At 43.0% G+C, this 13,047-nt stretch overlaps 1 protein-coding gene across 1 annotated transcript in view; it reads right to left on the reverse strand.

The window, feature by feature from the left end:
- Dnah5 (dynein axonemal heavy chain 5) overlaps positions 1 to 13,047 on the reverse strand; it is a 236,976-nt gene that overhangs the window by 21,702 nt on the left and 202,227 nt on the right. Inside the window, 6 exon segments of the mRNA XM_047556057.1 lie at positions 4,956 to 5,168; positions 6,885 to 7,100; positions 8,863 to 9,066; positions 9,669 to 9,874; positions 11,217 to 11,436; positions 12,449 to 12,694. Coding sequence (XP_047412013.1) covers positions 4,956 to 5,168; positions 6,885 to 7,100; positions 8,863 to 9,066; positions 9,669 to 9,874; positions 11,217 to 11,436; positions 12,449 to 12,694 — 1,305 coding nt within the window.

Consider the following 13,047-nt stretch of genomic DNA (forward strand, 5'->3'; position numbering starts at 1 on the left):
GTTATTAACTAAAAGAGATAAGTTTATTCCACATTAGGTCTGAGGGTAGAGGGAGCCATTAACAAAAGGGCGCCTCTTGGAAGATATTCCTGTTTGGCTCCAGAGCCTCTCCGCTACAGGTAGAGCTGGGTAAGCTGGTTTAAAGGAAAGTGAACTTGCAATGGGCAGTGACCTGGAAGGTGCTCCCTCTGTCATTGGCAATGAAAAGGGGAAACTGAGGACACACTCTCTGACCTTGGCAATGAATTTATGGAAGGTAAGAAGGAAATAAAGGAATCTGCAAAAAGATGATTCTGAGTTTCTAAGCTATGTGACTAGAAGGGTGGATGTTTGAATCATCAAATAAGATAGAAGAGACAGAAGTCCTAGTTATCACAAGCTACCTGCAGGACCCACTGCCTTGGAATCTGCCAAAACCCTGGGTGAGACATATGAGACAGCACAGACATATTTTCAAAGAGACTACCAGTTCTAATCCCCCCTGTCTCATCTCTGTTTGCCCAAATAACCTACAGGAGGCCAAGTCTCCAAGAACATTTTCCAATTTCATCGCTATCTTCTGCCCTCTCTGGACATCTCCCAGGCTAGTCCAACCTCTACCTTCTACCCACCAAAGCCTGTCCACTCTAACTTTAGCACCATTAGCCCAAGAGCAGAAAACTCCTCTATGTCCACCACCTGTGCCCTGGACAGGTCCTCCACCCTTCTCCTAACTGAAATCTACTCCCCCCAGGTCAGACTGGCCCTTTGCAACATTCCCAAAGTGTATGCTGTTGCTTCCCTCGTTCTCCACAGCCCTCAGAAACAGAAGAGGGGTAGATGTCCTTGTCCTTTATAATGATGTCATCGGGTCATCATCCTGTATCATTCTGCTCCTCTGACTCTCTTGCCTTCTTCACATAACACCTTACCCCATTTTGTTTCTGTCAACTAGTTACCACTCGCTCTTATTTATCCTAGTTTACTCTTCCATTCAATCCCCCAAATAATCATGATGCTGATGGTGGGGGTGATAATAATGGTGGTAGTGTTGGTGGTAAAGGTGAATGTGGTGGTTTTGGTGTTGGTAGAGATGGATGTGGTGGTGGTAGAGGTGGATGTAGTGGTGATGGTGGTAGTGGTGGTGGTGGTAGTGGTAGTGGTGGTAGTGGTAGTGGTGGTGGTGGTAGAGGTGGATGTAGTGGTGGTGGTGGTAGTGGTGGTGGTGGTAGTGGTAGTGGTGGTAGTGGTAGTGGTGGTGTTGGTAGAGGTGGTAATGGCGGTGGCAGAGGTAGTGGTTGTGGTTGGTTGTGGTGATGATACTGGAGGTAGATAGTGCAGTTTTGCCAGTAATTATCACAAGCACTTAACGTAAGCACTGGTCATATGGCAAGCACTCTTCTGAGCATGTTACAAATATCAACTCATTTAATCCTCATAAAAATACTAGGAATGACATAATGCTATTATTTCCATTTTACAAATACAAAAACTGAGGCACAGCAAGCCAACTAATTTATCCCACTTTATACCACTCAAAAGAGTCATGACTTGAAGGCAGGTATTCTGGCCCAGAGCCCATACTCATTCCCACATCTGCATTTATTTGCATTAATTGTTCTAGGTAACGTAAGTGTCCCACTTAATATTCTACTTTCTTATCTCTTCTGACCCCTAATGACCTTCCTAACCATTCCATTCCATCCTCTACTCTCACCTCCACACTTGTCGTCATCCAGCACTGCCCAGTTGGGAGGCGTATGTTCTCTGCACTCCTGTATTTTCTTCCAGGGGAGAGAGCTCCCTTTATATAATATTCCAGCTACTCCACCTCCCCTATCTCCCCAGGTCAAGGAGGTAAAGAAACTGACAGCACTGTGGGTGTTCCAGGGGCAGGTTGTGGTCCTCAGCATCCCATGCACTCCCAACACTTCCCAGCCTCCCATGCGGTTAGGTTTGGTTCAAGGTTCTAGTTCAGATCCATAGGTGGTGAGTGAAAGTGGCATGGGTCATTTGACCCAGGAAGTGCAGACCCAGCATGCCTTGTCAGTCTTTTGTGCCTCTGCTGCGGTGACTTCAGAGGCCATTTGCTTCAGGTAGCAACCTCTCAGATAGTGAGACCTCCACAAGATGGGTCCCAGAGAAAACATGTGGGACCAAGAGCCCACTGGACATGTGAGGAACATAACAAAGGGGAGAGCTGCTCCAACAGCAGCTTCTCATGAGTGTCAGTGTCTGGGCTGTCAAGCAGCAGGTGGCTGGGAAGTCACAGCAGCAGGAGGGAAGATGGAGGGACATATTAGGAGGCCCAGCTCTTCCTCTTTTTCTTTTAGGCCTAAGATATCTGTGGAGAGCATGCACTCTGCTCTGCTTCTAGCTTCCTAGGGAAGTCTGTTCATGAAACATTGCCCAGCGCAGTACTGCTCATGGGTTAATCTGCCTAATTCTAGGTTCTGTTTGAGGCAATTCACCTATAAGCAGATACCATCCATATTCTCCAATACAGCTCTCTCCCTGAATGTTCCCTGCTCCTTCTCTGCCTCGTCTTTTGGAATCCAGGTGGAGAAGAGAGCTAGTTGTTTAGTTCCCTAAAATAATTCAACATATGCCACCTCCAAGATTTCTAATTCCACTTTTGACTCTGTGCCCACAATCTCTGTATCTAATTTACTTGTTCAAGAACAGTTGATCAACCTAAATGTGGTCACTGACTCTCTGGTTCCATCTCTGCTTCCCACCCATATATTTTCTCCTATCTCCTCTTCTCTCCATTCTCCATTATAATCCCCCTATTGCAAATAGCTCCATAAGCTAGCTACCTCGCCATCTGTTGTAGGTTGTTGTGTTCCTCAAGAAAGATAGATTGAAGTCCTAACTCTTAGTACCTAAGAAAGTGAACTTATTTGGAAATAGGGTCATTACAGAGGTAATCAAGTTTAAATGAAATGATTGGTGTGGGCCCTGATCCAATATGACAACTGTCTTCATGGAAAAAAAAAAGAATTTGGACATAGAAATGCTTAAAGAAAAGATGATGGAAATATACACAGAAAGAATATATGTGAAAATGGAGGGAGAAATAGGATTAAGGCTGCCCCAAGCCAAGGAATTCCTGGGGCCACCCAAAGGTAGGATGAAGGTGAGAAGTATTTACTCTAGAACTTCTGAAGGGAACATGGCCCGACCAACACCTTGATCTTAGACACAGAGCCTCCAGCACTGTGAAAAAATAAATTTCTGCTGTACAAGTCACCTGGTCAGAGGCACAGGCCCAGAAAACAAACATCTCCCACCGCGGTGGCCTGACTGACCAACAAGGAGCAACCTCAGTCGTTCACCCTTCCTGGGCCTGCTCCCGAGCAGTGGAAACTAGCTGGAGGAAACAGCTGAGCAGACAGGCGTCCCTGTGCATTAGCAACGTGAGGCTACAAAGGAGGACCCTGCCACTTCCCTACTGGGTCTTTCCAACTTTCAGGTCTGGTAAGAATACACATTAGGATGTGGAACAGAAGCAGCACTCTTGGGAGAGGAGACACTAGGCCCGGAAGCTGCCTGGTCAGCACTTGCTAGGCTCATGTGGGTGTGGGGCCACCCCAAATGACGGCGAGGATCAGAGGGAAGGATGCAGTGCGACAGAGCCATGTTTTCCCAGGAAATATGGGATAGAACAGAGTAACACCTCCTACTCTTTTCTCATGTATTTTCCCAACCCTTTTTAACCTTGGAAATTTCACTTACACGTCCCCTCAAAATGGGTATGCATGCATGACAGAGAGAGAGCGAGATGCATGCATGACAGAGAGAGAGAGCGGGATGCATGCATGACAGAGACAGAGTGAGATACATGCATGACAGAGACAGAGCGAGATGCATGCATGACAGAGAGAGAGAGATGCATGCATGACAGAGAGAGAGTGAGATGCATGCATGACAGAGACAGAGCGAGATGCATGCATGACAGAGAGAGAGAGTGAGATGCATGCATGACAGAGAGAGAAATGCATGCATGAAGAGAGAGAGCAAGATGCATGCATGACAGAGAGAGAGAGAAATGCATGCATGACAGAGAGAGAGCGAGATGCATGCATGGCAGAGAGAGAGAGAAATGCATGCATGACAGAGAGAGAGCGAGATGCATGCATGACAGAGAGAGAGTGAGATGCATGCATGACAGAGAGAGAGAGAAATGCATGCATGACAGAGAGAGAGATGCATGCATGACAGAGAGAGCGAGATGCATGCATGACAGAGAGAGAGAGATGCATGCATGACAGAGAGAGAGCGAGAGAAAGAGTCTTAAATGTAGCACAAGGAAAGGATGGCGCTCAGGCCCCAGCCCCTCCAATGTCCTCTCCTAAAACACACTCACTTTCCTCCTTACAAGACACTCAGGAGCTCACTTTACTTTCCAAGTAGAAAATTATTCCTCAAAACCACATCTGTCTTCAGCACCACTGCCAACAGGTGGTGAGTAAGCGAGGTTGTTGAATTATTATCTTGTTATTTTGAGATGCACACACTATCTACTACATTTATAGACACAGCAGGGAAAGTATTTTTTTCTTTTTGGCACAACTTTTAATATTTGCACATTTCTCTCTACAAAATTAACATCGCAGACTTTGGAGTCTAAAAACCTGGGTTTGAATTCTGATTCTTGTACTTCTTAGAAATGTGATGTGGGGAAAGACTTTGCCTTTCCCAACTGCATGTTCCTCATCTGTAAAGTGAGGAAAATAAGATGCAAAATTTTAATGAAACAGTGCCTGTAAGTTATTTACTAAAGCACCTGATATGTAGATGTACTAAATAATTTCCTTCCCTACCTACAATCTTAATATTCGGGGTTCTAAAAGCATTAGTCCCTAAGCAAAAGAACGAACTTAAGTAAATTATTCTTAGGTGCTTTTCATTTGCCAGTCACAACTATCCACAACAATGAACGACCAGGCAGAATAAAGCTGACCTATACATACTTTTTTCCACCGATCAGGAATTCTGGCATCAAACATGCAATCCAGAGCATCTCGCAGATTTTCACTCATGATGATGGTACCATCAATAGCAAGTTTTAACTCAGTCAGGGTGCTGCGGACAAGGCTGAGCACCCTCTGCATTCTGTCGATCTCCTGTCTGAGGAAAATATTCATGGGCTGGAATGGCCCCATTTTCTGCAGCCTCTCTTTCACCTGCCAGAGAGACATTCAAAGCACTCATTAAAAATAAGACACTTACTAAGATTTTATGGAGCTGGTACCCTCACCAAATTTTTACAATCCTATAAAGTTTTATTTTGTACATGGTGGGGAGGAGGAAGAAATGAAAAAGTAAACATCTCTTAGATGACCAGCTTGAATTTTCATAGCATGTAAGGAAGAACAGGCAGTCATTCATTCAGAGAAAATATAAAAGACACCTGCCATGACTACGCAGTCTTCTAAACAGCAAACGCACTTACTGACACAAGTTCTTTGTAATTACTGTCAGTCTGAGCTCTTTAAAACATATCCATGGACACAAACAAGCAGATGTGAACATGCACGCAATCTTTCTGCTGGCTGTCCCCCAAAACTAGACTTCCATTTTTAAAACTTTCTGCTTTTTCCATCAAAGTTTCCATCCATTGATTCAACCATCCATCATTCATCTCTGTTCTATGAGTATCGAGAATCTTCTATACAGTAGATAGGCTGAATCGCTTTATCATAAGGTGGCACTGAAAGATCAGCAGGAGGAGGACTCTCCCAAGTTTACGTGCCATGTCATTATGTAATTGTTATTCTATTTGTAGGTATTTTAATTTCCTCATAAATATCTCAACCTCTGGTAGAGGTGAGTGACTTCTTTCCTGATCCTATAATGGAGAGTATTTATGAAAGCTGATAACAGTATTGATTTTCTCCAAGCAGGTCATCAGAGATTCATCCTGGGAAATTATCTCCTTGGCAATCAGTCCCTGAGTTCAGGCTGTATTATGAGCAACCAAAATCTCCAGCTGAGCAGAAAGCAATAGAATGTTGAGGACACCAAACGTATGCAGGATTACTTCAAAAATCAGGTGGAAAAGAAAGAAATCCAAAAAAAAAAAAGAAGAAGAAGAAGACTACCATGGAGGCTCTGAGTCAAAAGTGTCACGTGGTTAACCCAAGTCATCGCTCATGTGGCAAGTGAGCCACTCAGTGTGGGTTTTATCAAAGATTTGAACACAACTGCCATCAGAGTAAATCTTTTCACAAATCCATTAAAATGTCTGAAGAATTGACAGTCATAATTATAAATCTTCTTGGAAGCTACTTACATATTTAAAAATATCTATTTTCCAACACTAGTGAGATGAAGAAGTTGCAGAGAAGAAATATTATAAATATAGACTCCTTGAAATGACAAAGGCCTGAATTTTAAGGTGCACTTTTAACCACATTACATATATAGGCACTTGGTACCTCAATAGTACATTGATTTCCTTTTAACAAATGGCACTATGAAGTACCACAGAGGAAGATTCTAGCAAAGCAATCCCAGCCCATCATCAAACGCTCATAATTTAATAATAAATGTTAACATTGTCATCTATTTCTCTATTGTCTACATTGGAAGTGATTACATCCAAAGGTACAAACACTTCTTTCTATGGGTCTTTAGGATGCTTGTTTTTAAATAATTTTTGTTTTATGTGTTCTTTTTAGTTACACATGGCAGTAGGATGTATTTTGACACATCATACATACGTGGAGTTTAACTTCCCATTCTTGTGATGATGTGGAATTCCACTGGTCGTGTGTTCATAAAATATTTTTTTTAATGTCAAAAAATCATTTTATCTTGCCCTCCTTTCTTCTTCCTCATTCCTCCAACCAACCAGACATGCCCACAGCTGACATTCTGCCAGGACTTTATCAACTCACTTCAAAGGGGCTGTAGTCCGGGGGCAGCTTCTCCAGCATGTCATCAGCCAGCCGTGCCACCACAGCCTCCCGGGTCTCGTCCCCTCCCCCAGAGGTGTCCTTGGGCTGGATGCTCAGGATGGTGTCCAGCACATCCTTGGCCAGCTTGCTCTGGTAGGTGATGTCAGCATTGGGGTGTAGCCCAAATACCTCGGGACTGTCGTAGGCGGGCAGGCTCTGAACAATAAACACCCCAGGTAAGCACAGACGACCTATGCAAGCATCCGCTGAATTATTTCCTTATGTCTTATCTGTGCCAGGTTACAAACCTCGATTATTTCTCAAGAAAAGAATCAAGAGCTGCTCAGAAAAAAACTTAACATTGAAAAACAAAAGAGACTCATGATTCATTAAGGTCTATACCTCAAGCAAAAGTTAAGCAGAGATACTGTCTCATTACGTAATATGTGAGATAGAAAAGAAGCTGTGGGTTAGTATTTAGTTTTCTGATAGTCACATCTAATTCAAGCCAGTTAAAATAAACGTTGCGTACTCAGTGGCTATGATGCTAAGATACCAGGAAATGAGACTTTAGCAAGCATGGCTGAATTAGACCAGAGGAGCGGCACTCTCGGGGAGAAAGAAGAAAACTAGGAAAGAGAACTACTGAGAGAACAACAGAGACAGAGATGGAGAAAAACAGAGATGGAGAAGGAAGTAAGAGACGGCCAAAGCAATCAGGCAATAACTTCCTCGACCTTCGGGGGAAAGGAAATTCATTTACAGTTTGACAAATATTTCTGGGTACGAGTCTTATTGTTAATTTTGTTATTGTCTGGTTCATGCTTTCCCTCCCTTCTTCTGTATTTTGTTCCTTTTTACGTAATACCTTCTCATGGGCTACCTCGATCTCATTCTGAATGAGGTGTATTTTTAAAATACATGTCCCAGCATCCCTGAATTTACACCTTCCTGGGCACTTTTCCTATTCACTAATAATGATTTAAAGACACATATGGTACAGTAAGACAAATATATTTGTTGATTTGAATTAACAGAAGTGTAGAAGTGGTAATATATGATGAACTCATTACATTTATATATCAAAAAAGCTATAAATACACTGATAAATTTAGCCCTTTGGGGCTGTTGTGCTTTGGTTTGTTTACCCTGAGATAAATCTTAGAGGCCAAAGAGACTGCTAAATCATGATCTAATGAATTCAAGGTACAGGGACAGAGAGTATAGTTACCTTGAAAATACGATTTTTGTCTTATGTATTCCCAAATTTCCTGTCGAAATCTACCTTGTTCCTTTTAAGAGCAGTGCTTCTCTGCACGGGACAGTTTTGCCCACCAGGGGTCATGTGTCAATGCCTAACGGGGTTTTTTGGTTCTTACAACTGGGCGGCATGGTGCTCCTGGAATCTAGTCAGTAGACGCCAGAGAGGTTGCCCCACATGCCACAAGGCCAGGACAGTCCCCTGCATCAGAGAGCAATGCAGCCCTAAATGTCATCGGGCTGAAGTTAAGGGGCCCTGGCTTCAAGGAAGTGCTTATAAAGCAGGTTCATGGATGTCAGGTCAAGATTGAGAAATGGATGTCTCAGGACTGGTCAAGTGGGTGGGAGAACAGAACAGGCAGAGTCTACAACCTGCCCTTGCCCTGCAACTGTGCTCACCAGTCGAACAGGCAGAGAGTTCCAGGAGACCTGGATCGGTCAACATGTGCCCAATCTATCATCTCCCCAAGGGAAGCTCACCAAGGCATTAAAAGGGAAGGGAAGTGGCTGAAGAATTCACAGAAAACGTGTTCAGAACACGCATGGATGTTTAATCAAGCAAACATGAAAATATGAAGAAAGTATTTATAGCAAAAGCTTTTTTATATCTCTCCATTAAAGCTTGTTTTAAAAGCTGTACAAACAGTATAAATAAATCTAAAAAGGTCAAAAGGCTGCCAATATTTGCCCTACATGGAAAATCCTGAGGTTGACAAACCTGGATATATTGAAGATAGTTGTCCACAGTGCTGCATTTTGGAATATTATATCCTTGGTAAAAGCTGAAATCTGGTCCAAACATGTTTTCACTGAACCAAACCTTCGAGAACGTGTTCAACAATCTCTTATCATAATCATCAGTGACTCTGCCCCCATATTGAATCTCTCCTATCATGTAGCAGACAGTGGTCCAGGAGACACCCTGGGGAGACACCCAGAACAATTATGTAGAACCAACTCCTGCCTCACCCTGGTTCTTCCTGCAAGTGACATCCACCTGCTCATGGTCCTCATGGTCTTTCATCCAGTCATCCATCCTTCATCAGGAACGAAGGGAGAGTGCAGAAAGCAAATAAAACAGGCAGACACAAGGAGCTACTTGAGCTGGTGCCCTTGATTTGAAATAATCTCTTGAGGCATTAATACATTTTCATACTTTAATATTAATATGAAAAATGTTTACTTCTTCGGAATACCGCGGCAGTTTCTTACAAAGCACACATTTCAAATGTATTCTAGATTCCCATTTTTATTTTTTAGGATTTAAAAGCCAATCCCCTGACCCCGACCCCCCCACCCCACTCCTGCAACAGGTTGTGGACATGAGATGTCAACTTGACTTTGAGAAATAAAATGAGAATCAAATTTCTCCATTTTTTTCCCCCTGAAATTAAAAGGTGGGTATGACCCAAGCTGCTGTGACATAGTGATGGCTTACGTGTGGCTTCCCCAAGCTGGTCAGTCATGTAGGCCTGACCACCCTCCTGCAGGTCCCCATGACCGGAGGCAGCAAGCACGCCGTACCTTTTTGATATCCATGTCGTCTAAGTGGTTCTGGATGAACTGCACAGCAGCATTGAAGTCCGCTTGATTAAATTCATAGGGAATATTCCACCCAAGGGGCCCGAACTTGCGCCTCTCCTGGACGGTGGAGTGCAGGAAGGCCACGGCGTACAGCATGGGCTTCCACTGGGCCCCGGCGCTCACGTCCAGCAGGTCTTGGCTCACACCTGTTGTGGTCAGTCAGAGGGAACGTGAACCATCTCTCAAGTGCCTTCATTTTCTATTTCTTTCCTAAGTAGTTATTTTCACAAATTCCTGATCTTAAGATGCATTTACTTTGAATTTTTATTACATACATATGACGATTATAAATTAAGTTTTAGGTGTTCAGAGACCATTTCTCCGTGAAGAATCTGCAAAAATACTGGGGGGAGAGTTGTTAACATGGGTCGAGTTCCTGCCAATCTAGCAAGATAATGTGGGAATAAAGTAGGATGGAAGGATAAAAAGAGCTAAAATAAACACTACTATTACCATCATAACTACTACTAGTAATTATCATATTATTATTATTGGGGAATATAGTCAGAGCCTATACATTTAATCTTCAATATTAATTAAAATAATGTATTTAGAAGCCTATAGCAACCTAGGTACATTGCCCAAATCATTATTATTATTTCATATTAACATTTTCCATGATACATATAGTTTTATATTACTTAATTTTTTACTGCCATTACCCTTCCACCTCTATTTTATCCCCATATCACCTTATAGATTGGTAGGAATTTGACATGTTAGCAACGTCCCCTTCAAAAAAAAAAAAATCTTTGCAGATTTCTCAGATTGAAACATAATGATTAAATACACTCTTTTAGTTACAATTCATTCCAGTCCTCCTGGATAGACCTTATTGTCCCTCTTCTACATTTGAGAAAAATTGAAACTCAGGTTAGTTGAGCGACTAGCACTCAGGAACAAAGCAGCCGTCTTCAAGAAACACAGAACCAAGACTCCTGACTCCAGGTTTCCTGCTCTTTTCATGACACACAAGTTCCAGACATGACGCTTCAAAGCAGAGAAAGCAGAGACAGGCAGCACCGCCTTGGCTCTGGTCGCGACTGGAGGTCATTTTGACAGTTTTGTCACTACTGTTTTTCAACTTAGCTGACGTTCTGACCGGCGGCCTGAATGGATGGAGACAGGCCCTACTTTAAAGTCAGACTCCTCTTAGTAGATAGAGGCTACTGTACTACTTCAGGTACAGAGTCCAAAAGGCCGTGAATGACCCAACTGTTGGTTCTGTATGTTGACATAAAAGCAGTGTTTGGAGACCAGAGAGGCAGACATAGATGGTCTGCAGGAGAACAAAGGGCAGAGGATGAACTGGGTCCACCGGAGCAGAGCGCATTCCCGAAGGAGCAAGACCCAAGGACTCACTGCTCCCCAGCAGGTTAAATAAGGGTACGTTTTGCTAATTCAGCTGTTATAATTTCTTTAAGGAAACAACATATGTGCAAAACAAAAACAAAGAAAACTGTAGATCAGAAGTCTTCCTCAACCCACCACTGTAAGTTCTCTTGAGTCCTGCCCGGAGGCCCTGTGGAGGCTCGTTGGCGAATTTAATGGACATCTGAAGGAGCGTGATGGGAAACTGCTTGTGAACCTCAGTGGTCATCCACAGGCGAAAAGCGCTGTGTACCGTCTCGGTTTCTGTGATTATGTCCATGAGTTCATCCAGGAAGTCAAGTCCCAGGTGGCAGTTCTGTAAAAGCGCCCATCCTCCCTAAGTCAAGAACGGTAAGTGAAAGCTAGGTTATCATGTACTCCACCCAGAGAGTTCAACCAGAACTTAGAAGTCAAACAATGAAAATTCACTGCAGAACCACAATAACCACTTCAGATCAATCCAGATCAAGCCCGACGACCCAATCACGTTTAACTGAGATGTGCTTTGGTGGTGGTGTCACATGCATGTGTTTTGTGGTATACCACCATGCCAATCACACTGGCGACCTACAGTAGCAGTCCTGACACTAACCAGGGTAAAACACAAAAAGATGCAGCAGGACTTCCAAGCAGAGGAAGGATTGAAAACTTCCATTTAGCCCAACTCCCTCCCAAATTCATTAACACTACAATGAAGGGGGTTTTGTTTTTTGTTTTTTTGTTTTTTAATTCTGAATTCCTAAGGACAAAGTAAGAGAGAGAACAATCTCAATACCATTTAAAGCAGGCTCAAGAAAGTTGAATCCTAACCTGGTGTTTGGGGAAAGACAATGTGCAAGCTGATTTGTATCACATGACTCCCCAAACCCCCAAGAACAGGTGGCACAAGTTACCCTTGGAAGTTTGGCAAGAAGGGATAAAGAGGAAGACTGAAAGTCAATGAAAGATGAGGCACTGATGTTCTTTAAAAGACAAAACAGAGTCTGGACTGGAGAAATGAGCACATGAAGGTGTAATAACCACGCTGAAAGAAAGCTTTCCTCCTGAGGTCAGGACCTGCTACCTACCTGTCCCACCGCACTCTCGGAATACCGCCAGCCAGACACACACCCCCTAAAATATGGAAGACTCTTCCCTGGGAATCAGACCACTCAAAACATGAGACTTGGAAAACAATACACCATATCTTTTGCAGAAGTTATACTATAAGTGTAAGATTCTTTGTATAAAACAATTCAGGCAAACTTTGGGATCATGCAATATCATTTCCTCAATATCTAATCTATGGAATATGTGGAAAATCATCTGCGATGCTCGAGATGTTGTTTAAACTGGACACTTGGTCTTACATTTGCCATGGTCTGCTGCAAGAGCTTGCGAGCGTGGACCTCCTGGCCCTGGCCCATGGACACATAACGGGTTTCTATTTTTAATCTCTTCCCCAAGGCAGTGATAGACTCTGTAGGGTCTGAGCCCATAGACAGGAGACAGATGAGTGGTGTCCGTGGGTCAGATTCCTCCCATGTCTTTTCCAAGTCCAGGATGACTCCTTCCGCATAGTTTTCTCCCATGGACTCCATGATGTACTTGCGGGCCTGCCAAAGATAGTACAAAAGTCAACAAAAATTGTTTTTACTTCTTTCTATATACAATGCAGCGTAGCTTCCAAAATACACTTTTTCAAAGAATCTCAAAGATGTCCGTAGTAACCCTTCCAGGGCAAAAGGGCAGAGACTTCTTTTTCTTGTTTGCTTGCTGTTCATATTTCTGTTCTATAAGCAGAGAGACTGTGTCACTTGCCAAACAAAATCTGTTCAAAGACCAGAACCCAAGTTGAATACCTCTTAGTCCAGTGCCCATTTTAATATACAGATTGTTTCTTGCTATACATAAAAAATAAAAATCTAAGACATTTTATTATTTTGGATTCTATAAGATGAATACGTGT

This window comes from Sciurus carolinensis, chromosome 6 (genome assembly GCF_902686445.1).
Source record: "Sciurus carolinensis chromosome 6, mSciCar1.2, whole genome shotgun sequence".
NCBI classification, from domain to species: Eukaryota; Metazoa; Chordata; class Mammalia; order Rodentia; family Sciuridae; genus Sciurus; species Sciurus carolinensis.